We start from the raw sequence: 27,803 nt of genomic DNA on the forward strand, positions 1-27,803 counted from the left end.
ATATAACATTTCAAAACCTTTTTGTTTTTGTGAGACCGAGAGCTTTTATACTTGTTGTATTTGGCTTGATCATCTGACTCAAATCTAGACTGATTAAAATATCTATTTCAACCGTGATGTCGATGTGATCTGGAAGATATGTGATGAGATCTGTAGGGAGCTCATGAAGAGGATTTCCAAGAAGAGTCGTTCCATGGGGAACATCTGCATTTATCATCACAACCAAAATCTTTATAGAATTTCTTATTATGTTTGCATACCTCTTAGGGGAATTTTTGTTGAAAAGTAAGGAGTTTCTGTTGGTGGCACATTTCTTTGATAGTTTGGTCAATGGTCTGGATAATTTGACCTACACTATCATTGAAGTCTATTTACCTAGTTGAAGTCTATAATGTTTAGAAGAAGTGATGCACATAATGCAAAAGGCCTAACTAGTTGAGTGATATAGCAAGATTATTAAGGTAAAAGAAAAGCCACATGGAGATCAACTAGCAAGTTGCATCGAGAATCTTGAAAATTTTAGATTTGGCAATGGGGCTTGCTTGAAGTATTATTTCAAGAGTGGAACAAAATGCACATGCATAATCAAAATAGCGATCTAGACCTGCTGAAGGAACATTCATCCTAAGTTAAAACTTGCAAAACAAAGCAATTCTTGTGAAAACCTTAACGGAATTTGGCAAAATTCGAGGCCATTGTACGTACTTCAGCCAAAATGAAGGGCTATATTGCGAAAATTTGTGGATGAAATTTTAGGGGTAGGGTGATTTCGCAAAAAGTAGAGGTATTTTGGCAAATTTTTCAAAATAAAATAAAAAAAATATATATAGTAATGCCATTGTGTTCCAAACCGGTGGTATCCATCTCTGCAAATTTTTTTGGCGAGTTGGACAGGTTCCGGCGAGAAGGGTGAGGATGTCTCTCATGGTTTTGTACGATTAGTACAATAGGTTTTACTCCTGCAGATCCAGGGCCGTTGCCTCTTCTTCTGTGTCTTGACATCGTGTTTCTATCTCGGTGCTGTTATTTTGCAGATAGTTTGCTCTTTGGAATGGAGGTCGAGGAGCCCCGGAGGTTGACTGTAGGTTCTAGCATATTTTGTCAATGGTGTTAGTAGTGTCTGCACGTAATTATTGAGTTTGTCTGATCCTACTTGATTAATTTACCGTTTCTTTGTTGGTAGACATAATTAGATGTCTGATCCTACTTGATTAATTTATAGTTACTTTGTTGGTAGACATAATTATATGTATTCTAAGCTGTAGATGTGACTGGGCTCTCCTGTTGGCTGCCAAGCGCTTGCGGGAAGGTCAAGGAAGAGGGGAAGGGATGTGGGGAGGCAAGGGTTATATATCTTCCAAGGTAGGGGACAATTTACCATCAGAAGAATCTATATTTAGTAAAGAATGAACACGGTATGCCCAAACACTGGATGCACAGCCAAAGCGATAAAGTGTGTCTCCCTATAATGCAACCATCTCCAGAGGGCAAGGACTGCCTAGCAGTTAGTTCTGGGTCGATAACTCGTGGGTTGGGAATGCTTTGAGATCCATCTGCTGGAGTATACTTTAACTTTTGTAAGCAACAAAACCTTTGCATTGGAAGGTTGATGATCTATGCAACTCATATTATTTATGTGCAATCATGGGGACTGCATAACGCTACACATGTTTGATTAAAAATGTTGAACTTGATTGAAGCACACTTGTATTTGAATGGCAATAGATATTGTTGCTTCTAGCTCAGTTGCAGCCATGACCATACGATGATATTATTTATTTGAATCCTGGATGCCATTACATCTTCATGCTTGACAAGGACACTTTTGGCAGGTTGAAATTTCCTCTGTTAGATCATAGTTAAATCATCTAGATCAAAGGCAAGCTTGTCAAGAACCAGGGTTTGTGAGCCATCTCCACATGTAACCTTAAGCCAACCCTGAGTTTGGGAATACATTAGCCTTTTGTTGGAAAGGTGTTCGTTTCTTTAATGGACCCTCATCTTTGAGCTCTTGGTTAGTGATTTCACCTTTTTTGGGTTTTGTTGAGATTTGGTGAATGCCCATATAATGGTGCTTCTCTATACAATATCTTCAACTCAACCAGTACAAGGTCCTTTGCTGCTTTTCCCCCCCTTGTAAAGTGTGAGTATCATTCTACTTTGTTTTGGATTTTTTGCTTCACTGCTAGTAAAATTTTCATGATTAGACACTGTGAAGATTTGATACTGTATGTCACCAAGAGGGCTAAAAACAACTTACAAATGTATGCCTAAATCAATGGAATGAAAAAATGAATATAGGCTTAAGTGAGGTACAATGGAAGTTGAAGGAGCAATATGAAGGGGGGCCAACTACAAATTAGTTGAAGTGGGAGCAAAGGCTTGATGTAGAAGGTGGAGAAAGTCCACACAAGGCTTTGAGGCTCAGATCCGGATGGTAGGGTGCCCAAGGTAGAGTTGATGATTAGCAAGATAGAATGTGCCACCACCTTTATGGATCTTTACTGGGAGGATCCAGCTAATATTCAAAGAAGAAGGACCTAGAACTGCTACTTCTAGATGCCGATGACGGCGAATATCTGTGTTTGGCTGTAGTGAGCAGTTGACAGGCAGCAAACTTTCATTTTGGGACAGCAGGGTGTATGTTTTTGATTGAGAAGGCTGCATGGCAGTAATAGCAGACTGGTAGAGTCTAGAATGGTCACCAGGCAGTGACCAGTCAAAAAGTTGATAACTGCTGCATTTTGCAAAAAAAGCAGCATAGCTGCAACAAACAGTTGGATAATTTGGCTGGAGTAGTCATGAGTCCTTGATGCAGCAGGGGGTGCGTTTTATGCAGCAGTAGCATCACTGATTCAACAATTTGCATTTAAGGCAACATCAACAGGTGCCCAGCAACAGGGCAACAATGTGTTTGAGGCTTCTGCAGCAGCAGGCACCGTCTTTCAAACAATATAGACTGCTACAGTAGAAGGCTGCCGTGGCAGCAAGGGCAGGTGCTGGAAGGCTGTAATGTGATTGAAATCTGTCATTGAAGTGCAGCAAACAAATGAAATAAATTTCTTTTCTTTTTTGGGATTGTATGAGAGTCGACTAACTAATACCTAAATTTTCATTGCTTTAATACCCTTTTGTTGGTTCAACAAGGGAGTCGAAGAGGAAACGACAACAAGGCTCTTTGCACTTATTCCTTTCTAAATAAAAGAGAAAGTTTTAAGAAAGCTAAGGAACCTGAAGGTGAAAAAAATAAAATTGTTGACACGAGGATGGGAAATTTTATTGCTTTGCTTAGCATTTAATTAAAAGCTAATTAAATGTGTAATTGTGACTTGTACATGTGAGGTGCAAGTAAATTATTTCACATTGTGGGACTTAAGATCTTGAGATATTAGTTGGTGCTAAAGGTAAAAGTTGCAGTAAGTTATGTCTAAAAGTGTACTAGGTATTACCATGTATTAGATTTTGATCTAGATCTGTTTATTGGCCACTAATATTGGTAGTGACATTAGAGACTAGATATTAATTAATTAATTACTGCCAATCTAAGGGATAATAACTGCTCAAGGATACTTGGTAGACAAATTCACCTAGCCAATTTATTATCAGTTGGAAAAATTAAAATTTTAGCACTAGAATAATGATAAAACTAATTTTTAGAATTAATATTTAAAAAATTGATTTAAGAAGTTGAAGAATGTTAAAGAATGAGATTAAAAGGTTGCCACTTAGCAGAATTTGCCCATGCAAGTGGGAAAAACGTTTTTGGGGGACTAGTGGAAATTTATTCTAGCCATTGTGAGAGAAAAGGCTATTGATGTAATTTGTAGCCACTACGGATAATCCTATATTAGGTGACGACAATTTGGAGCCCTTCAGGTGCAAGTCACAGTAGCCCAAGGTTTTTTTGATGTAGGTGATAGTATACAGGAAGGGGTTGTAGCCTTTTTGGTGGTCCTAAGCTATAGATGATAGCTTTTATGGTTGTTTGAGTAGAGCAGCTGCAACTTTTTGGCATCTTTTGCGATGAAACTTTCAAATTTCTCTCTACGGCATTTTCTCTCATCCTCTAGCCATTTCTTAAGTTCTAAGGAAAATTTGACCATTTGAGTCATTAGAGGTGGATATTTTGATCAAACTTTGCTGTAAGTCCTAATTTATAGATAGCCACTTTAGGATGCGTACTTATAATTGAGGGCTTAGGACTTGAATTCCAGTGTTGAAATTGAGGAATTTTAAGGAGATTCAAGATGCTAACTAGCTAATATTAGATTTAAGATTGAATTTGTCTTTCAAGAAGCAGGGTGAAGGCCAACCCCCAAGCAAAGGAAGGAGCAAATTGATTTGAAGGCTTGTTGGTCATTTATGATAGCAAGAGACAATTGAAGAGTGAATGATACTTGGAGAATCTTGTTGTACGTCATTTAGATTGCAATTCAAGATAAAGAAATACTATAAGGGGTGTCAGTTTTTGAACCAACTAATTGTTCAATGCCTAAGAGTGAAGTGGTAAAGTATGCATTTTAATTTGTATGATTTAATTAGTTATTGTAATTGTTGATTAATCTTTATTTACCTTACGGTCTTTGAAATAGGCCAATCAAACATTACTCAAACCTTTTTGAGATTGATTTTGGATGCCATTGATCAAGATAACATGCCCAAGATATAACAGTTTTATTTGAAAAAATTCATACTTGGACAGTTATGAAACAATTGTTTGTATATTAGTAGATGTAAGATAATACACAATTTTTTCGTATGTTTCTTCAACGAGTTGCTATAAATAAGCATACTATTGAGAAAAATGACACTACTTTTCGAGATATAAACAAAACAATTCATTCATCATTTGTTGAAAAGTTGTGGGAGCATTGATTAATTCAATATATAGGATAAAAATTGATAATGTCTATAGTGTGCTTGAAATGCAATTTTCAAGATATTCTATGAAGCTATCCATATTTGATGGTAACGAGACTTAAGGTTGATTATGGTGAAATATCACACACAACAAAGTTGATATATAAGGTTATTCATCTTAGGTAACGAATACTTATTTTTAATGGTCACCTTATTGAGAACTTTGTAATTGATATAAAAGTGCATTGTGTCATTTTTCTTTTCAGCAAGAAGGATAGGTGTGTCCCATGGGGATTTACTTGAATCAATTAAACCCTTAATTAGGTAATCTTGAAGTTGTCTAGTTATCTCATCATTCTCTTTCGGGCTAAACTTATAAGATTGGGGCTAGCTACTAGGTAATGTCTCAATCCTATTGTTTAATGTTTTGCGAGATGATGGGAGTTAATCAAATAGTTTAGACGGAAAGATATTAGCATATTCATGTAAAATAGGATCCAAATATTTACTTATATTTGAAATCATATTAACATTATTATTTAAAAAATTAAATTACATTGTGAATCGAATGATTAAACTTTCTTAATAAAACAAATATAAGTAATAACATTTGGATAAAAACAATATTCATTGATTCCATTATTAAAATTATATGTATATTATTTTTTGTGATTTTGGAGAGCAAAAAATCCTCAATCATATAGAAACGACCATAAAGTTCAAAGGAAAATACATGAGTTTTGTAGTCAATGTACAAAGAGGAATATTTATAAAAAACCATGGCATGGTAAGAATGACATTGATGTGGTTAAGATTCGTAAGTCGAAAGTCCATAAGTTGGTAGAAGTGTTGGATCGAAAGATCCAAACTTTGTACTATGTGTTACGATATGTGTTAGCTCATGTGTGAGTTTGTGCATGCCAAATTGGGCTAGCACATCTCATCTATTTCGGGCATTTTTATTGTGCATTATTTGTGGCATTGTAGGGCATTTTGATGCCGCTTGACTAGTTACTGTTTATGACATATTTATTGCCAGTATATTTTGTGCTTCTTCTTAGTCATTGCATTCATTACTTGGAGGTCCTGTTGGAGGTTCTATTCTTTTGCGGTGCTCTTCTTTTCTCTCTGTCTTGTGTTTAACTATCTATTTCAACATATGTATACTCTTTCATTACTGCTGCCACTTCTGACATGGTATGAGATTGTGGGATCTATGTTCTTGTTGATGTTTTTATGCTAATTATAGGTTTGTTTTATCTCTTTCGATTAGGCAATCTACTTGGCTGATTCATTCCAGCATGTCTTGTTATCCATTGCAGCCTTCGTTTTTTGCATAGCAATCCATATTTTCAGCTTGTGTCAATATCTTGTCTTGTTTTTGTCAATTTGTTGCATTTATTGCTCCATTCTTTTGAGCTAGAATATGCATTACTTGTTGATTAGCCTCTTAAACAGCCCCAAAACACACTAAAAGTGCTCTTTTAGAGTAAAACCCTAAAACAAGGAGCGGTTCGAGAAAGTTTAGTGGAAGCCCTAATTTTTGGGCCACCCTTCCACATCTATAAATAGACAGGCTACCCCCATTCAGCTATCATCCCTTGTTTTGCAAGTTACACCAGCCCACACATCCTCTGCTGCTCTTGGCGCCCAATTTCCAGCCTGCAGCCCCCCTCCATCTGCTGTCCAGCCATCATCGACTACAGCCACATCATCTTCAGCCTGTCCATTGCTGTAGGCGACAGCTCTCAGCTGCTGGTGACTGCTCCAAACTGTCCCAAATTGCTGTTCAGCCTGCTATCCATCATCTCCAGGGTCAGCCAGCCTGCGTTTTCAGCATTGTAGGCCGTGACACTCTTAGACACTGTTTCAGCCTGCTGTTTATAGCAGATTGCGCACAGTTTCCAGCCCCCGATCGGTGGTACACTGCTGCGTTTACCACTTTCCAGCCTCCAGACTGCTGCGTTTTGGTGACCAGCCTACTGCCATTCACTGTTCAGCACTCCTACACTCCGACTGGTAGTCATAGACTTGGGATCCGTCTTCGGTGGACATCACACTCCGACATTGCTCTGCCGTTGAGCACACTGTACACTCTTACATTCATTTACAACATTCATTCACTTTAGAGTTGTGTTCTCTCTCTCCCTTCTTCTGTTTGTGTTTGAGTTTTGAGTTTTGCCCTCTGTGTCTGTTTCTGTCTCTTTGTGTTTCTGTCGTGGTTGTACACTCTGTGTGTCCTCAGTGCAAACCCTAGCAGTCTTCTTAACATGGTATCAGAGCCGGTACTCTTGTAAAGAGTATCTTGTGGATATTATGGAGAGCTAGTCTTTGTGCGAGGCATACAATACGACTCGTAATCGAATCACAATGTCCCAGACACCTTCTTCAGTTTCTATGATGTCTTATCAGGCTTTTTCATCATTGGAAGCCCTGAGACGGCATTATGGGCTCGGTGAGGAGAACGACAGTCCACCTTCTTCAGATTTCACTAACATGACAGAGGAGGACTTTGAGAAGTACTATTGCAACAAGTATGGTGATGTTTACACCTCTTCTACCAGTTTTTCTACCACATCCGGACCGGTTGGTGAGGTTGGCCACCTCTTTAATCATGGAGGATATACGGCATTCAAAACGTCTGGCGATCCATCTTCATCATCTCAGCCAGGTCCAATCAGGTTTGTATAATTCTTTTGTTTTGCATGAATCAAAACCCTCGCCCGTTTCTTCTTTTAAGGTATAGGATCCGGATGGCTTTGCATATGTGAACTTCAATAGAGGAGGCTCACAAAGCAGACAAAATTCAGGTACATCTACAGCTTATGTTTCATTTGAGCATATCACTCACACTTCTCACTTCCCTCCCATCCCACCCTCTTCTATATCACACATCATCTTTCCAAAACCTTGGATTACACTCTACATCTGCCTCACACATCCTAGGGGTTGGATCTTCCATCTCCGCTTCTAGCACCTTTTCCTTCTCCATCCCATTCTCTACCTCTTGGCACCATGGTACTTTGTTAGGGAGAATGCCACCCTTTAACACAGTGCCTCTCACCTTTCAGCACATGAGCACACCCATAACTCCTGGGACGACTGTGATGGGCATCCCTCTTACTATCCCCAGCTTCACATCTCCCATGACCACTCATATGCAAGGGTTTTCATTCTCAGCTTATGGTGCGTCTTCACACTCTCCTTGGGTTATTCCTACGCAGGGATTCCCATCTTTTGCTCACCGTGTTCCCGTCCCACCTCCTTGGGTTTCTCATGTGGCTACTATGCCCATGCCTAGTCAACCCATCTCTACCTATGGATCCACCTTGCACACTACACGCATGCCTGGTGGGCACTCTGGAGCCCATTTTCAAGTGTACTCCACTCCCCATCCTACCCATACTACACTTTTTCACACTATCCATCTTTGAGCACTACCACTCTTGTTGCAATGGCCAAGAATGTCTTCACGAATAAGACATGTTTTAACGGGTCAAATTTCACCACTTGGTCTAATTTCATGCAATAAGTGCTTGAGTCTTAGGGTCTTTGGGACCTCGTCATTGGTCTAGAGCCTATGTCGGACCCTCGACTAGCTCACTCTGATTACATCTGTCAATGGAGAGCTCGCAATGCCACAACCAATTTTAAGCCGATGCAAGGATTGCTTCCTATGTTTCACTCTTAGTTGCAGCACTTCCTGCTCGCGTCAGAGTGTTGGAGTCATCTTCTCGATCGCTATGCGGCTTGTGATCGTACTCGGTGCATCAATCTCGACTTTGAGCTTCAAGAATTCTCTCTTAAGGAAGGGGATGATCTGAAAGTCAAGCTGGCTGACTATAGGGGTTACTTGCCGAGTTTGCCACTACTGGCTCTCCAAAGTCAGATAACGATCAGGTTACATTCTTCTTGAATAAGTTGCCTGCAAAATACTTCAATTTCATTCAACACATCATCTTCCAATCTTGATTGCCAACCTTCTACGAGTTATGAGTGCCAGTTCTTGCGTTACGCAAGGCTGCATGATCAAGTCCACAAGAAATCCTCATCACAACCTTATTCAGAGCAGAGGGGGTTGGTTGCTTTTTCTTCGGGAGGGAAAACCACCAGTGGCAAGAACTTGCTAGATACGAAGGCAAGCCAATCAAAGGGTGACTCCTCTTCCTTCGATGGAACCAAAGAATCAAGACCTATTTAACAGCAACTCCCTAAGAAAAACTGGTTTTGCACACACTGCCAGAGAGCAGGCCATGTGGATGAGGAGTGTTGCTCCAAGGCCCAAGGTCTTCCACCTAAAAAGCCTCAGCAGACCGTTGCGACTTCAGAGTCCAATGGGGCTATGCCTTCCGTTGCTGCCTCATTTGCTCTTCTAGCCTCCACAACAACTGTTGGACATGTGGCACACAGACAGCCTCAGCGGCCATCCTTCTCTACTCCTGAAGAATTGGCTAATTGGTCTGTAGCAGGTGCCGATCCCGTTGCACTTCATGCATCTATCTCACCTTCTTCCCTACCTCGTTAGGCGTTCCCTTGGCAGAGCCCTGCTACTAGACGTACGTGATGGTGGCCACCTTTTTAGACTAGCATGTCTCTAGGTCCTTTCGGATACCCTAGGCCAGTCTAGCATTCATTTTTTCGCACTCTTAGAGTCGGGCCCATAGGATTTTTGTCTCTACATTTTAAGTCTTCTGTTGCATTTACTCACACATACATACCCATTTGCATCTTTGCACTTGTTCCTTCAGTTAGTTTTTCATTTTAGTTTAGTTTTGTTTTTGGAGCATCTCACTACTGACCTCTGTGATTGCAGACTTTGATCTCCTTTGCAGGTTTTGTTTTCAGTGTAGGGCTAACATGCAGGTTTGCCCAGCGGAGACTTGGGATGCGCATCGTTCCTTCATGGTTTCATCATCCTTGGAGTTTTGCTCCTCCACCAGCATGGAGGCTTCCCCTCCCGAGGCGGATCGTGCAGCATCTCTCTTGATGCTATCATGGCGGTGACTTCTACCTAGCTCTTTCAGCCGGGATGCTTCCTCATCCTCTTCATTTCTTATGGTTCTCGGCACCACACGAAGACTGACATCAGGCTCCTCTTCCTTCCTCAGCATCTATATCCAGGTTGAGAGAGGGGTTTCCTACCCTTCTTGGTATTCTACAGGCTTCAACACTTTATCTTCGACATCGGCTTCTCCCCCTTGTTGTGTCTTAACCCTTTGCATTGCATGATTTTATTATCTTTGTACTAGGGCGCTTGGGCAAGTGAACAATTTCCCCATAAGGGACACTGTCCAAGTGACACCTGCTGCATGAGCATTCTTTAGCATGTAGCATACTTTGCATCTCATTGTGTAGAGCACCACTTGAGCGGATCCTAAGCTGTTTCCACCGGCAGCTGTTGTTACCACATCACCATCCTTTTTCATCACGTGGATACCTCATCACCTACTTTTCCTTGTCATCGACACCCTAAGTGGATGGGTTAGCTTGTACTATTTTGTGACGTGTTGGGTGTACCCTCCCTACTCCTATCTTCTGGGTCACTATTCCTCAATTGGTCTCATTCCATAAAATTTACCACACTTATTCAAAAAAAAAAAAACCACACACGAAAGTTCCATGTAGTTCCATCCGCCTTTGTAGGGCTTGGTAGGCAACTGGGCAGCCGACGTGCACCCTTTGTCCGATGCCCAGTCCTCTTTGAGGTGACTACTTGGATTCCCTTGGTAAGATAACCATTGCCTCTGTAGTCTTGGTAGGCCATTGGGCAGCCGACATGCACCCTTTGTCCGATGCCTTGGCTGCTTTGGGGTGGGACGCCTTGGGGTATATCAACATCACAACGGCTGGCCTAATCTTTCGGCTCAGTTTTGGGCCTGAGAGGGGGTGTTGAGCTAAAATATGCATTACTTGTTGATTAGCCTCTTAAACAGCCCCAAAACACACTAAAAATGCTCTTTTAGAGTAAAACCCTAAAACGGGGAGTGGTTCGAGAGAGTTCAGTGGAAACCCTAAAACGGGCAGCGGTTCGAGAAAGTTTAGTGGAAACCCTAATTTTTGGGCTGCCCTTCCACATTTATAAATAGACAAGCTATCCCCATTCAGCTATCATCCTTGTTTTGCAGATTACACCAGCCCACACACCCTCTGTTGCTGTTGGCACCCAGTTTCTAGCCTGCAGCCCGCCTCCATTTGCTGTCCAGCCATCATCGACTGCAGCCACATTATATTCAACCTGTCCATTGCTGTAGGCGACAACTCTCAGTTGCTGGTGACTGCTCCAAACTGCTGTTCAGCCTGCTGTCCATCATCTCCAAGGTCAGCCAGCTTGCGTTTTCAGCGTTGCAGGCCCTGACACTCTCAGACACTGTTTTAGCCCGCTGTTTACAGCAGACTCTGCACAGTTTCCAGCCCCCGATCGGTGGTACATTGCTACGTTTACTAGTTTCCAGCCTCTAGACCGCCGCATTTTGGTGACCAGCCTGTTGCCATTCACTATTCAGCACTCCTACACTCGGACTGGTGGTCACAGACTTGGGATCCGTCTTCGGTGGACGTCACACTCTGACATTGCTTTGCCCTTGAGTACACTGTACACTCTTACATTCATTTACAGCATTCATTCACTTCAGAGTTGTGTTCTCTCTCTCTCTTCTTCTGTTTGTATTTGAGTTTTTGTGTTTGAGGTTTGAGTTTTGCGTCTAGGGTTTGAGTTTTGCGCTCTGTGTTTGTGTCTGTCTCTTTGTGTTTCTGTCGTGGTCGTACACTCTGTGTCCTCAGTGCAAACCCTAGTAGTCTTCTTAACACATTCAACTTGCGTTTTGGATTTCTCACCTTGACTATTAGCTAGGTAACTGCGTATAGGTTATTTTTGCCATTTTTGGCATTTTTAGGCTACATGTTTAACTTCTTGTAGCAGTCACCCTCATCTTTTGATCATCTTTTGGTTTGCACTGTATGTGAACTCTCATTTTAGCTTGGTTTGTGCAGAAGGGGTTATGGTACATTGTTTGCGGAGCTATTTCATGTCCTCATTGTCCTTTTTTAGTTTCCGACGATTTTAATGAGGACAACCATAAGGAAGATGCGCTTATATGGGATATGGATGATGCATGTGCTTATTCTGCTCTTCTTTGATATACTTCTAAAAAAGTTATACCGGCGGTTACCTCTTGCAAGGCATCTTCAGAAGTATGGGTGAAGCTTCAGATGTTGTATGAGGCACCTTCCACCACATCCTCAATAATACTTTATGGACAGCTCCAGGAGATGAAGTCTGAGCTGAAGGACACTATTCAATCATTTTTGTTCCATGTTACATAGATACAAGACTAGCTTTGACACATGTAATTTCTCTTCTAGAGGCCCATCTTATGGGGATGGTATTCTATAGGCTCCCCTTGGAGTATGATGGAGTAGCCAATTCTTTGAGGGCATAGACATCCTTGATACCTATGAGCTTTACCTATATGTTCTCAATGTTGCTTGAGCATGTCGGATCTTTTACGTCTCTAGGGTAGGCTTTTGTCTCATTATACAAAGTCTAGTGAGGCTCTTATAGCTGTAGAGAGGGGTGATCGGAAAAAGTTGAAGGCCCAATGTTATCGTTGTGGTACTCTACAAGCTTTCCTCGACGTTTGATGGAGTGGCCAATGCTTGGAGGGCATAGATATCCTTGACACTTGTGAGCTTTATCCATATGGTCTCCATGCTGCTTGAGCATGAGGCATCTTTTACGTCTCAAGGGCAGGCTTTTGTCTCATTATATAGGTTCTAGTGAGGCTCTTGCAGCTGCAGAGAGGGGTGATAGGAAGAAGAAATTAAAGGCCCAATGTTATCATTGTGGTAAGAAGGGACACTTTGTAGAAGAACTATATAGAGCTAGTAGCTTCCAAAAAGAAAAAGAAGTAGAATGTGGACTCCTCCATTAAGTCATCCTTCTCCTTAGACTTCGATTTAGATTCTTCGGCCAAAGTGAAGGCTAAGGTGCGGAAGGGATCTGTTGAGAAATCCTTCACCCTTCACTCGCAGTTTGCATTTTTAACGTTTAGGGTTTGCAGTCCCAAAAAGGGGTGCCATCCTAGATTGATTTTGCCTGTTTATAGGCCACTCTCTCATTCATTCCTCACGGTTGATTCATTCAGTACATCACCTCTTCTCTTCAACCTCTCCACTACCCGCACACCCCTTCAGGAGGACATTGTGGTTCGTGGTTCATGGCTGTCTTCATCATCTTCCTTGTGCTACAATACTCTTGTTCCCTTGTATCACATTCACTCCATGATTCAAAAATTCATCATTACATTCATCAGAGTTCATCCTCTCTTCTCTTCTTTTCTCCATGTTTGCCGAGTTCACTCCGTGTTCCTCCCGACAAACCCTACTGTCTCGCTGGTACGTCATCTTTTGATAGGATCCTCGTCTTCGAATCGAGGGAAGGGCTTGGCAGCCCCTGTTGAGCTAAAATAAGCATCACACGATGAATTAGCCTCTTAAACAGTCCCAAAAATACTTAATTAATTAAATCCCTAATTTGGTGTGCTGGTCCATTTTCTGATTAGAGAACAACAATTTGTTGCAAGAGACGGCCATCTAGGGGCCTCAACAAGCAGGGGACAGCAAGGAGTCACCTTCCAGGGGCTAGCAACAACATTATTGATCAAGTGACAGCAATTTGGAGGTACCTGGCAGTAGGCCGGAGCAAGCACAGGCAGAATTTAGGTTTTCTCGTGAAGAAAATCAGATTTCTCTCTCAGCTTGGCTTTCTCACACCTCTGACCCATTGTCAAGAGATAGATCTCAGCCAAATTTGGTGGACAGTAGAGAGCTCTGTCGTAAACCTTAAATTTCTACAGAAATTAGGGTTTGACAGCCACCTCAGGACCCGTGCCAATTGGCGAAGGCATTGTATACTGAATTCAGCACTTGAAATTTGTGTAATTGCCAAGGAATTTAGATGCCAGCCAAATTCCTTGTGATTTGGGGCGGCATTGATGAGTTGGAGGTTCCATTCATGCAAGTCTTGGGTGAAAAATCAAGGGGCAATTGGCCCGAACTGATTGCTGATTGTTGCGATAGGAACATCAAAGAAGATTGTAAATCTCAGCTTGTACTCATTCCATTAGCAATCAAGTTAAAGAGATATCGAAAGGGATGCTAGTTTTAGGGCCAACAGGGTATCCAATGTTCGAGATTATTAAGGCAATTTGTGCATTTTAAGTTATATTCATTTGTTGATTGCTGTAATTAAGTGCTTAATCAGGGAATTATCACCCTTTCCAAGAAGGAAGGTTGGTTTCATGGTTCCATTGTCGGGAAACCACTCAATCTCTTGATTTGGTGGGCCCGAGGCACCTGATTGCAAGCCAAAGCTTTGTGCTAGTGCTGATTATTTCTCTCAGCTGAGAAATTACAGCAATATGTCTTCATACAACGAGATGGATTCAAGTAGTGATGATGCCTCCCAGTATGAATATTCACAAGGGAATGAAGGAAATGCAATATCTGACCTTGGACCGCTCAATCCATGGACAGCAAGCTGAAAATGTTGCTATTGGGTAAGATGCAGGGCCTTCAAGGCACAATGAGGGTAATGACGAGCAAAGTGAAGAGGAATTTGATGACCAGTTCAAGAATCATATGAGGATAGTAGCAAATCTCTTTGCTGAATTAGCAAAGGATCATGAATTTACCCGATTTTTGAATGCTCTGAAGAAGGTCAGCAAAGGGAAGAAGAAGAAGACATCTTTTACACCTTTGGGACAGCAAGGTGCACCAAAGATAATACCAAAGCCTTCATTTGAATCTCTGAAATATGTTAATGAAGCGAAATAGTTGGTACCTATGGGGCAAGGAATGCAAATGCAAGGTCATCATGGAAGTGTCAATCCAATGAATTTTGGACAGTCGGGCATGCATGCTATGATAGGTAGCTAGGATACTTTGGTGGAAGCATAATTTTTCATGCTATGGTTGGACAAGGACCACATACAGGAATGTATGGCACAAATCCCTATGGTATGCAGCAACCGATGCATGGTATGCAAGGCCCAATGTATTCGGGTATGGTTAGAAATGTGAAAAATCCTATATATTGCAGCATTGGTTTGATAACTAGGGCACAAAGTAGCATGTTTGGTAATGCATTTGCATCCTTGAATGCTTATGGGACTCAAGGAATGGGTGCTGGTCATGCAAATGCTCTGTTTGGTGTTGGTTTTCATGTAAATTTAGTGAATGCACCCTTTTTGTAGTAGCTAGTGTATGACAACTTGATACCCAAAGGGACAGCAAAAGACTATGATGAGGGTGGAAAAGCAGTGAAGTTTTGAGTCCTTCAACGGTGCAAAAGATAATCTGAAAGCTTTGACTTTCATTCAATAGTTTGATGCAACCTATTCAGGGGAGAACTTCATCGAGTCCTCAAAGATTTGAAAGGTAGCCACTTTCTTGAAAGGGAATGCATTGCAGTGGTGGTTTACTCTTTTAAGGTAAGGTAGAGCATCGTCAACATGGGTACAATTCAAGTAAATGTTTGCATTGAATTGGTTGATAAGTATCTTTGAGGTGGACATTATGATAGCTTGAAATAAGTTGGATGCTAAGAAATGCAAAAATTTGGAGCAATATAATAAGAAGCTTTGGGATGCATTGTTGCCAATTACTTCTTATTGCCTAGTACCCCTTCATGAGCAAGTGAAAAAATATGTTTGTGAGCTGCCCAAAGGAATCAGGGATTTTTGCATTAAATCCATTGTGTCTAGTATGTATGAGCTCATAGAGATTCCTATGATAGCCGATGCTTTGTTACGTAGAAAGGATTCGGGCTTCCTAGAGAGTGGGGAGAAGTCGAATAAAAAGTTAAACAAGGTTGAGAGAAAGGGGCAAATCTGAAAATTAGCTTGTAAAGAGGCCAAGAAAGGGCTTGAAAACATTGGCACAATGTAGAGAATTGATGGCCGCAAATAAATGTTTTATTTGTGAATAGGAGGGTCACATTGCAAGGGACTGTCTCAATAGGGAGTAAGCTGGAAAATGAGAAAATCAGGAAGATTCTAAAGGAAAGAAGCCCAAAACATCAGTGGGATTAGTGCTTGATGTTGTTAGTGATTAGCCCAATGATGATGCTATTGAGTTGTGCAGAGCACGGGACAAAATTAGAGATTAGTATGCATTTTTAAAAAAAGGTGCATGAGCCAACTTCATCTTTGTAGACATGGCAGCCCATTTAGGCGTTAGAGAGGATAAGATAAATCTCGTGAGAAAAGTTGGAATGGCATGTAAAGGCCATGCAGAGCCCATGACATTGCTCATTGGAAAACTTCGGTTGCATATATAGGGATATGTGGACAACGAAGAGTTCTCCATTGCTTCACTTGAGGGTTGTGATATATTGCTTGATATGCCATGGTGTCACTGTATGCATGCAGTGATTGACTTTTATGCAAAAAAGATCACTATTCAGCATAAGGAAAATGCACTCACACTAGATGTAAAGTAATGAAAAATCATCTTTTAACGTATTTGGTTTTTACTAAGGATAGAGATGATAGTGAGAATATTCGGAACATATCTCAGTTAGAGAAGAATCGCATGCCATTTCTGAAAATGTATGTTGATTGCTTCTCTCAGTTTCTTCTTGGGCAACTACCACTTGAAAGACCAGAAGATCATGACATAGATCTTATTCTTGGAAGTAGCCTACCTAATAAGCCACCCTACAGAGTCAGTGCAGCCCAATAAGAGGAGATTTTGAGTTAGGTGAATGAGTTGTTAAAAAAATGACTGATTTAGTCTAGCTCATTTTCTTTTTGTTTTTCAGTACTTTTGATGCGGAAAAATGATGATTCATGGTGTATGTGTATTGATTATTGTGCTTTGAATAAGATCACAACAAAGAATCGCTTTTTGGTTCCTCGGATCGATGATGTTATAGATAGATTGTAGAGGTCAACCATATTCAGCTATATAGATTTGAAAAGTGGATATCATCAAATACGCATTAGACCGGAAGATGTACCTAAGACAACTTTCAGGATATCTATCTGATTGTATGAGTTTCTTGTTATGCCCTTTGGACTTACGAATGCTCCTGTCATTTTTAATTGGATAATGTATTTCATCTTCTGGCTATATAGAGGATTTGTAAGCACTTTCTTTGATGACATGATCGTCTATTCAAAGAATGAGGCAGAGCATAGAAGACACTTGGAGATTGTGTTTAATGAATTGTGTGAGTATAGGTTGGTTATCAATGACAAGAAAAGTAAATTATTTTTGCATAAAAGCTATTTTTCGAGACATATTGTATTTGTTTATGGTATTCGCATGGACGCAACAAAGGTTGAGGCAATACGATCATGGCCACCTTTGAGAAATGTGCACGAGATCTCCAGCTTCTTGGATTTATGTTTTTATTAGAGGAAGTATGTACGCGGGTTTTCTGAAATTGCATCTTCATTGCATACTTTGCAGAATAAGGATGTCATTTGGATGGATAGCAATGGAAATTTTAACATTTGAAAAGTTGAAGGAAAAGATGACTTTCAATTCTGTGCTTGTGTTGCTCGATCTAAGGAAGTCATTTGCAATTCAGTGTGATGTATGTGGTAACACATTGGGGTTGTTTTTATGCAGGATGGTCAAGTTGCAAGACACAGAGGTATTGATGCCACAGTCAAGGCAGCGAAGCATTTCTTTTATTGGTAGCTTTGAGGCATGATGTAGAACAATTTGTCAGGATATGCATCGTATGTCAGAAGGTAAAGCATGATAGGCAAAAGATGCTGGGTTTATTGCAACCCTTGCTTGTTTCAAATAGGCCTTGGCAGAGCGTTGCAATGGGCTTTATGTTTTAGCTTTCTTAGGACACCTATAGGGAATGATGGGATATTGACTATTATTTGCAGGTTTAACAAACAAGCCCATTTCATTCCAGTGAGGAAGAAAATAAAGGTTGATCATATGGCATGATTGTTTTTGCAGCACATCTTTAAGTATCATGGTATGTCAGAGTTGATCGTTAGTGATCGAGACTCTCGGATGACCAATTTCTTTTGAAAGGGGTTGTTTAGAATTTGGGTATCACGCTGAAATTCGCATAATCCTTTCATTCATAGATAGATGGTTAGTTTGAGGAAGCAAATTCCATAGCATTAGATCTTTTGAGGTGCTATGTTTTAGACCACAAGACACAGTGGGAGCAGTATTTGCCCTTGGTTGAGTTTGCTTACAACAACACAGTATATAGTTCTATGGGCAAAGCTCTATTTGAGATGGTTGAGGGTGGCAAGAAGGTACCACCTATTTTGTAAACTAAGGATAAGATCTTTGAAGCTGATCATTATATGAAAAACTTGGATGTATCCATGTAAATATAAAATATGCACTTCAAAGATCGCAAGGAAAAAAAAAAGGGCTGTTGATCGCTAGAGACGTACTTTGTAGTTTGTAGAGGGTGATTATATATTGCGTTTTGAAAAGGCAAGGCTGAAAAATATGAAAGGAAGAGAAAGATTGTATTTGAAGTTGAGAATGAGATACTACGGGCCCTTCTAGGTGTTGGAGAAGATCAACAATGTGGCATATCGATTGAAATTATCTCCACATCGGTGGATACATAATGTGTTTCATGTTAGTTTGTTTAGGCCTTTTCATGGTGATATGCCAGAGGATATGTGTGCTGAAATTCAGCTTGAGGTTGAGGAGTTGAATGAGCTTTTTGTACCCGAGCAGATTTTGGCATATAAGGAAAAAAAAAGTCAAAGGTAAAGTTTCCAGGAGATACTTCGTGAAATTTGAGAATTATTTACCAATGGATGGAAGAGGATGACTTGGCAGACCATCCTCAATTGTTGTAGCTTTACCTAGATGCCTTTCAGCTAGAGCCACCTTTAGTTTGGACTCCGTCAGGGTCAGTAGAGCAAGGCTCCGGAGTATTGATGCTCAAGAGGGAGGTAGCACTTCCACTCCTTCAGTTATGGAGAGCTCTTGTATGTAGTGGATCTTGGATATATTCAGTATGCATCCAAGCTACTGTGTTGATAGTATGTTTGCCATGAGGCCACTACTTAGTATACTAGTCACAGTGAGATGCATGTAGATGAGTATGAGTTTAACTCGAGCACCGAAACTATTCTTTTGCATTAATTTATGATCAATTTAGTATGAAATTTACCTAAATTTTAAGATAAATTTTGATTGCAGCAGTTTGTGATTAGCTCTCAGATCAGCAAGCGATCAGTTTGTGATCAGATTATGCTCAGTTTTCAATGGTTTACATCTGGTTCCATGGACAATAGCATATGTTATGATGCCATTGATGTTTTAGCCATGGTTTATTGCTTGGTTATGCTATCCTATGTTTTGGTTTTTCCAGATGAGTTGAGCTCATGGGAAATAGATATGTCATATGATAATCTAGCAATGTTTTTGAGATTCTTTGTGAGTCTTATGTTATGTTATGATTGGTTGGTAATTTTCAGCATGTGTTGGGTATATGGAATGGTTGAGCAACAGTGCGCAATGTTGTGTTAATTATGATGCATTGTGGAAATTCAAATCCACTATTTTGCTTTTGATGCATTTTGTAGTGCAATTGAGGACGATTGTAAGGATTTTAACTGGGATTAGAGTAAATTTATGAGCTCGAGACCCGAGGAAATCACAAGATGTCAAAGACAAAAGTTGCTATAAGTTATGCCGGACATGTACCTGGTGGTATCTGGTGCCAGTTAGCCTAGGTCATTCATTTGGCCATAATTGTCAATTGGTGACACTAGGGAAGTGGTGCTTAATGATACCTAATATCAATCTGATAGTCAAAGATGGCGCAGAGACACTCGGGAATGGAAGTTGCCTAGCCAATTTAATTATTGGCCAATTAGATTATTTTTCAGGGCAACGAAATAATTATCAGATTAGTTTTTAGTATTTAAAGACTTGAGATTAATATTTAATTATGGATAATGCTAGAAAAACATTTGGAAATGCTACCCCTTGTCAAAAATACCCATGCAAACTGAAAAACGTCTTTAGAGGTTGTAGAGAGACATTTTTAATGTATTCAGCTTGCAAGAGAGAGGGAGGAGATATTGTTGGTCTGATTTGCAGTCATTGGAGGACCTTTCGAGGTAGCCAAGGGCAAGAGAAGACCAATCAACAGCAGGTGATAGCATCTACAGGCTGTTGAGACAAGGCAACAACAATAAATGACTGATTTTCTTAAGTTCTTTGCTTCTACAAGCTGTTGAGACAGTGCAGCAGCAGGAAATGATAGATTTTCTTTAGTTCTTTGCAAAGAAAGTCTGAATTTTCTCTCTTCTCAGCATTCTCTCTCATCTTCCAACCTTTCTACAGCCTTGCTTTGAAGATTACAGCATTGAGATCACCAGAGACTGAGAAATTTTAAATTTCTTACTGTAAACCCTAATCTGCAACAGGAAATTAGGATTTAGCGATAGCCTTGGAAAGGGTGTCGAAAATTGGAAGTTCTAAGACTTGATTCAACAGGGTTGAAGCTCTTTTTAGCCTATTCAAGTTTGGGGCATTTTCCATCTCCATCAAAGCGGGTGAAGGCGAATTGATTATCCGAATCACGGGGCAAATCAGATTGAAGACTTGGTGGTCATTTTGGACAATAAGGGGAGTTGGAATACCAAAAGGGATTCATTGTACATCAACTTCTTCTTTAATTAAGTTAAATTAATACCGAAAGGGACGCTAGTTTTGGGCCCAATAGGGTGTTCAATGTCCAAGATTATATGGTAAAGTGTAGATTTCAATTTTGTGAATTTGTTAATTGCTGTAAATAGTGCTTGATCAGGTTATTTACCACCCTATCCGAGAAGGAAGATTGGTTTCATCTTGTCGCGAAGAAAATTAGATTTCTCTCTTATCTTGGCTTTCTCTTACCTTCTCCAACCCATTCTCGGGAGATCTCAACATTTTTGAGCTATTTTGAGCAAATCTCAGCCAAATTTGATGGACAATAGAGAGATCTTTGCTGTGAACCCTTAACTAGGGTTTGGCATTCACCTTGAGACCAGTGCCAATTGGTGAAGGCATTGTATATTGAATTCAGCACCTAAAATTTATGTAATTGTGAGGGAATTCAGATGCCAACCCATTCTTTGTGATTTGGGCAGCATTTGGTTAGTTAGAGGTTCCATTTATACAAGTCTTGGGTGAAAAATCAAGGGGCAATTGGCCCGAGTTGATTGCTGATTGTTGCTACAACAAAGAGGCCTTTGGAACAACAAAGGAGATTGTAAATCTTAGCTTGAAGTCATTCCATTAGCAATCAAGTTAAAGAAATACCAAAAGGAGCGTCAGTTTTGGGTCAAAAAAGGTATCCAATGTCTAAGATTATTAAGGTAATTTATGCATTTTAAGTTATGTTCATTTGTTGATTATTGTAGTTAAGTGCTCAATCAGGGAATTACCAGCCTTTCCAAGAAGGAAGGCTAGTTTCAGCTGCAAATGTAGTTATGTTCATTTGTTGATTATTGTAGTTAAGTGCTCAGTCAGGGATTTTCCAGCCTTTCCAAGAAGGAAGGCTAGTTTCAGCTGCAAATGTGATCCTAATTTGGTCATACAAGAAACTCATACAACCCAAAAGATATCTTAAGAGTTGTCTTAGACATATTCTTTGGTCTAATGTATATCTGATGATACCTACATTTTAAATCTATATGGTTGAATATGGCAGTCCCTTGTAGTCTATCCATAGCATCATCAATCCGAGGGATTACACATTGATTCTTGATTATGATTTTATTCAAACCATGATAGTCAATGCGCATATGCCATGAATTATCATTTTTTTGCACCAAAAGCATTGGAGAACAAAACGGCTAGGCTAAATCAATCCTTTTTGTGACAACTCATTCACTTGGCTCATGATCTCCTCCTATTGGGTTGTACTAATTTGTAGGGTGGCTTATTAGGTGGGATATTTCTAGGGATAAGATCTATATCATGATCTTTAGGCCTTTTAGGTGATAGTTGCCTTAGAAGTGATTGAGAGAAGCAATCAACATACATTTTCAGAAATGAAATGCAATCTTGCTATAATTTTGATATGTTTCTAACATTTTCATTAGCAATCTTATCCTTAGTGAAAACCAAGTACGTTGAAAGGTGAATTTTCACTACTTTTGAAATGTTAGTAGTCGATACAATAGGGATAGGTTTCCCTTTCAACTTTACATCAAGGGTATGGGTCTTACCCTTAGGTTGAATGGTGATCACTTTCGCATGTGAGCAATAAAAAACTCTTTGCTGTCCACATATCCCTGAATGTGCAACCAAAGCTTTCCAATGAGCGGTGTGATAGGCTTTGCATGGCCTTTGCATGCCATTCCAACTTTTCCCATGGGTCCCATCTCATCCTCTTTGATACCTAGATGGGTTGCTATGTCTATAGAAATGAAGTTGGCTTGTGCACCATTATCAAAGAATATCAAAGCATGCTGATCCTTGATTTTGTTCCATGCTTTGCATAACTCAATAATATCATCAATGGGCTAATCACTAACAATATTGGGCACCAATCCAACTAATGTTTTGGGCTTTTTTCCTTTGGTATCCCCTTGATTTTTTGAATTTCCAGCTTGCTGCCTATTGGGATAGTCCTTTGCAATGTGACCCTCTTGTTCACAAATGAAGCACTTATTTGCAGCCATTGACTCCCTATGTTGTACAAGTGATTTTTAGCTCTTTCTTTGGTGTTTTGACCTCTTTTCAGGCTGATTTTCATATCTGCCCCTTTTCTCAGCCTTTGGCAACTTCTTATTCAGCTTCTTCCCACTCTCTTGGAAGCTTGAATCCTTCCCATGCAACAAAGCATTGGCAGCAACAGCAGTCTCTATAAGCTAAGACATGTTAGACACACGGTGGATTTAATGCAAAAATCCTTGACTCCTTTGGGCAACACATACATACTTTTCTACTTGCTCACGAAGGGGTATCGGACAATAAGAAGTGACGGGCAGCAATGCATCCCAAAACTTTTTATTGTGTTACTCTAAATTATTGCGTTTCTTTGCATCAAGATTATTTCAAGTTGTCATAATGTCCACCTCAAAAGTACTTGTCGATCAATTTGATGCAAACATTTGCTTGAATTGTACCCATGTTGACGGTGTTGTTACTTGTATCGAGAGTGTGGACCACCATCGCAAGGCATTCCCCTTCAAGAAAGTGGCTACCTTGCGAATCTTAGAGGATTCAGTGAAGTTTCCCTTGAATAGGCTGCATCAAATTGCTAAATGAAAGTCAAAGCTTCGGCCTATCTTGTGCACCACGAAAGGGTTCGAACTTTACTCCTTTTCCATCCTTATCATAGTCTTTTGTTGCCCCTTTGGGAGTCAAGTTGGTATACATTGGTTGTTGCAAAAGGGATGGATTTGTTGTATTTACATCATGACTGAGTCCAAAAGAAGCATTTCCATGACCAACACTTATTTCTTCAGCCCTATAACATAAGCATTTGGGGTTACAAATGCATTACCAAACATGTCATTTTGTACCCCAGGCAACCAATGCTGCCATACATAGGGTTATGCACATTTCTAGCCATACCTAAATATGTTGGGCCTTGATAAAGGCGTACGTGTTAGGACACAATAGGGCCTTGTGTCCTATAAATAGGATTCGGTTGCCCTAACCCCGAAGTGCCCTTGGCACTACAAACTTCATGACCATTGTGATTAATGCTACTAGCGCCCATCCAGATGCCCAAGAATGTATCATCAATGCTTTTGAGGAGTTGCTCGAGTGTTCATTTGGAAATTTGGTTTTGGTGACAAGGTGTTAGATACTTAATGAAGAATGAAAGGAGCATCTCACCTAGGACCCAATGAACATAGGTGGCTTGTGTGGTATAGTTTATGTAACCACCATATGAGTCCTGAAAATCTAATCTTAGTCTTGAATTATGAACCCACATGCATCTCTTCTTGTTTATTGATGACTGTTCTTTGAAGATTTGCCCCTATTTCTTGGCCTGAAAGTAAAAAATCGATGAGAAGTTTTTAGAGTGGATATCCTTGGTTGAGATTGGCAAGGACATACAAATTAGGAGGATTTGTAAGTATAATGGTGGTTTTACTTCATGGAAGTTTGAGATATTTTGTAGGGAGAGGCATCTAGCACCAACTGCGGCTATTCCCTGCCAAATCTTGATCATTCTCCTCATTACTAGCACTATTGCTTCATTGCCATCATCTCTTCCTTGTCTTGCAATCATTGCCATCATTCTTGCCTTCACTAGGAGGACCTGCCCCTGTTCAAAGCTATCGTTGGCCTGCACTCTGCGGCTCAGGGTTCTTGCTGTATGTTCAAGGCTGTTTTCACCTGTATTCTCAGCCTACAACGTGCTGTCCACAGATGTGCTACAGTTTGCTGCCATCAGTGGTCAACCATCCTTGCATTTTCACTACTGCTGGTTGCTGCCAGCCTTTCTCATAACCTTGGGGGGCTGCCATGCTGTCTTGGGTATGACATACTCTTGGAGCTGTTCTTGGTGTCTTGAACAGGTGTTCTTAGCTGACCTCTACCCTTGTCCTTGAGATGTAGAGGCTTGAGATCCCTCTATATCATTCTCATTTCTTTATACTTTTCCTTTCATTAAGCATTCACTAGATTGTGTTTATTATATGTTTCATACACTTTATTTTTCTCTCTGTTCGCCTGAACATTTTGTTGAATGGTAATAGAGCCAGGTGCTTTTGGTTGACACTTGAGGCTTGATTCAGACAGCTTGGCATTAGTGAGCACACAAAAACACTTTGAGAGACGTCTCAACCAACTCCCCTTGCTCTAAGGTTGATTCTTGAATCACCATCCATGATTGGAAGGGATTTTCTCCTAATTAAAAGAAGCAAGCCATCTTTTTGCACAAAATTCACCTTGTAATACTCCATTACTTTCTGTATTCCAATCCAATGCTTTTGTCACACTCTGGAGGGAGATGCACAACAGGTGGTCCTAATCATTGGAGAGAATTTGGAGTGCTCAATTGAAAGAGGATACATTAGCTGTCCAATGTTTGTTTTGCCATCAATTGGTGCAGGGTATGTTGATCCACATTTTGTTAGTCATTTCATTATACCCACTGATGTTGGCTACGGGCACAAGTCACCATGGAGACCAAAACCCACACTAATATGTGAAATGAGTAGAGGTGCTTCTAGAGGTAGAAAGATATGTAACACTTCTCATGCACATGCTTTTTTGATGAGTTTGCTTTTGGTGCATCCTCTTTTCACATTCAGAATCCACCCCACACCCTCTTCTACTCTCATTCCATCTTCGTTTGATCCTCTCTACAATCGTGCTTTTGTTTTCATTCACATTGTACACTCATGCACTCAGGGGGCTCCTATTCACTTATGCACTAATCCCATAGTGCACACTTCTATGTATGAGCTGAGTGCTAGAGGTGTGACGGTGCTGAGAGTTCCACTCAACCAGGCACCGTAGGGAGCGCAAACACAAGAGTATCCATTCTGCTTGTATCAAGCCCCTAATATGTCTTAGACGGCCCTAGAGTTTGCACATATGACCAAGCCTAGTGGGCCATAGGACACTTTTTTGGCAATCTCTTTCACTGGTCACAATCTTGGAGCATCCATATATCTCAATGTTGCATGTAGTTTCCATTGGTCACGTCACTCCTTATCCCATTGTACCGCTCTGGCTAAGAAATGTTAGTACTAAAGTTTGTTACAATGGGTCAAAGTACACGATATGTCAATGTGGTCTTAAGTTGATGTTGCACGTGCTGGATTTGAAGGACCTATGGGACCTTGTGTTAGGACATGAACCTCAAGTTGATTCACAATGATCTTCATATGAGGTGGTTCACCCTTGGAGGAACTGTAATGCCACAACTATAGTTGAGTAAATGCAGGGTCTTATGCCTGAATTTCATTAAAAATCAAGTTGAGTGATTATCAGCAATTGCTCACCGAATTTGCCACAAGTGACCCTCCAAATTCAGATGATGACAATTAGTTTTTAAATAAGTTACCCCTTAGATTTTTCAATTTCATGCAGCAAACTATCCCCTAGACTTTGTTTTCAAATAGAGTGGTTTTAAAACATTAATTTGAACCTTGTGCCAAGCTTTGGCAGCAAGACCTCAAAACTTAGTGGGCAGTGGCTTAAAAGTGTGGACAAACCCATTTGAAAGTTTGGGGCAACCTCAAAGCTTGAGTAGTAAGAAACAAACACGAGGTCAAGTTTGGAAAGGTTCATCTTGCCATTCTCCACCCACCCCACCCCCCCCCCTTCGGTTCTCTTGGGATTAGCCATAAGCTGTGTGGCTGCCATTCTTGCTGTTTTTTGACTGGCTTTTCTTGGAATCAGCCTTTTTGAAGGGTGAAATAAGCCACTGGAGCTCGTGTCTCAGCCATGGCAACTTGTTCTCTCCCACCGTTGCTGCTGATTCTCCTCTTTTCTTACCCTTTCATGCAAAGGAATTGTTGAGATCAGGCTGTTTTGTTGACTGGCTTTTTTTGGAATCAGCCTTGGTGAAGGGTGAAACAGCCATTGGAGCTCGTCTCAGCCATGGCAACTTGTTTTCTCCCACTGTTGCTGCTGATTCTCCTTTTTCCTCACCCTTTCATGCAGAGGAATTGTTGAGATCATGCTGTTTTGTTAGTGTATTGCGGTCATCAATCAAAATTAGATGCATTTGGAGCTTGTTTAACAAGAAATCATGCCATGCACTCACAAATGGAGCAGTGAGTAGACTTGTGAATGCATGCATTTGTCGCTTGTTAAGAGCCATTGGGGATAGTTCTGTTTCATGGAATGTGAAGATTAGAGAGAGCAATTTTTGGCAGATGCATGAGGTCAAAGTTGGACTGATCTATATGCGATGTGGTTGGTAGCAATGAGGAAGTTTTACATGAGGACAAGGTACAAGGCCTGACCTGAAAATAAAAAGCTCTGTGGGAATAAATATATGGGAGTCAAATCATGCTTAAGGAATCTTTGTCTGCCTTTGCACTCCATGTCCAAAATCTTAGATGCCCTGCATTATTATATTTCCTGTTTGTCTTAGGTGCTAAGTAAGTTTTCTGTTTTATGGAAGGGTTTTCTGCTAGATGTGTGGGGTGTTGGGATTCTGAAAGTTTGGCTTGACATAGGTTGATGACATAAGAACAGCACCTGTGGACTTCCGCTTTCCAACCACAAACCAGGCAAAGCATTGTTTCACACGCTATATTGAATATCACAAGTAAGTACGTAAGCAGCAAAGTTGAAGATTCTGTCTACCTAATTCTTTCTCATACATAAACTGAAGTATTAAGGAACTTCAGGTGTATTCAAGCTAAAGCAGATGGAACATCTGATTGTGAGAAATATGCTAGATACTATCGGTCACTTTGCCCTGGTGAATGGGTCCGTATACAGCCCTTTATTGCTTTTACCTTCTGAGTAATATCTTATTTCCTTAATGACTTTATGTATGTTACTATGGAATATCAGGTTGAGCGATGGAATGAACAAAGGGAGAATGGAACTTTTCCAGGACCCTTGTAGATGTCATTCCTGATTGGTTGCTATGATTAAACCAGCAAATAATGCTGTTGATATTAACAAGAAAAATAAACATTTTACTGCCATTACTGTTGTGGCAGCAAACACCACCTTATAGATGATTTAAGTTGTGCAGATAATCACCTTGTATTTCTTGCAAAAATGCAATTCATGCATTTTTGCTCGGTTCTCTCTCTCATCACTAGGGAATTGAAAACATCTGCACTAGCGACTCTCTCTGAAGAGACGTTAATTGGTCAGAACAGCCAACAATCAAAATAAAAGGGTGATGATTTGTATAACTTTTTGTTATCCCTTTCAATGGGAATGGTCTCTGGAATGATAAAAACCATTTGGTAACTACTATGTTGGGCAAGTGTCCACATCTATAA

The 27,803-nt window shown here is 40.4% G+C and overlaps 1 protein-coding gene across 2 annotated transcripts; it reads left to right on the forward strand.

Moving 5' to 3' along the window:
• Nucleotides 1-779: 779 nt before the first annotated feature.
• Nucleotides 780-27,803, forward strand: LOC148029448 (cytochrome c oxidase subunit 6b-2-like). 2 transcript variants are annotated; one of them, XM_087688263.1, is made up of 5 exons: nt 780-909; nt 1,035-1,081; nt 27,018-27,109; nt 27,192-27,273; nt 27,361-27,803. In XM_087688263.1, the coding sequence occupies exons 2-5, from the start codon at nt 1,052-1,054 to the stop codon at nt 27,412-27,414; spliced, it is 258 nt and encodes an 85-aa protein (XP_087544389.1). In that variant the 5' UTR covers nt 780-909; nt 1,035-1,051; the 3' UTR covers nt 27,415-27,803. The 2 variants fall into 2 exon arrangements, with proteins under 2 accessions (XP_087544389.1, XP_087544390.1); XM_087688264.1 differs by having other exon boundaries at nt 849-932.

The sequence above is a fragment of the Lygodium microphyllum genome, chromosome 11 (genome assembly GCF_053477565.2).
Source record: "Lygodium microphyllum isolate KBCC chromosome 11, Lygodium_microphyllum_v1.1.10, whole genome shotgun sequence".
NCBI lineage: Eukaryota > Viridiplantae > Streptophyta > Polypodiopsida > Schizaeales > Lygodiaceae > Lygodium > Lygodium microphyllum.

What these genes read in the sequence shown, in the direction of transcription:
- LOC148029448 (XM_087688263.1), top strand. Translation starts at nt 1,052, where the DNA reads ATGGAGGTCGAGGAGCCCCGGAGGTTGACT. An exon ending in AGGAGCCCCGGAGGTTGACT is followed by an intron (nt 1,082 to 27,017) that starts GTAGGTTCTAGC and finishes GGCTTGACATAG; the next exon opens with GTTGATGACATAAGAACAGC. An exon ending in CGCTATATTGAATATCACAA is followed by an intron (nt 27,110 to 27,191) that starts GTAAGTACGTAA and finishes AAGGAACTTCAG; the next exon opens with GTGTATTCAAGCTAAAGCAG.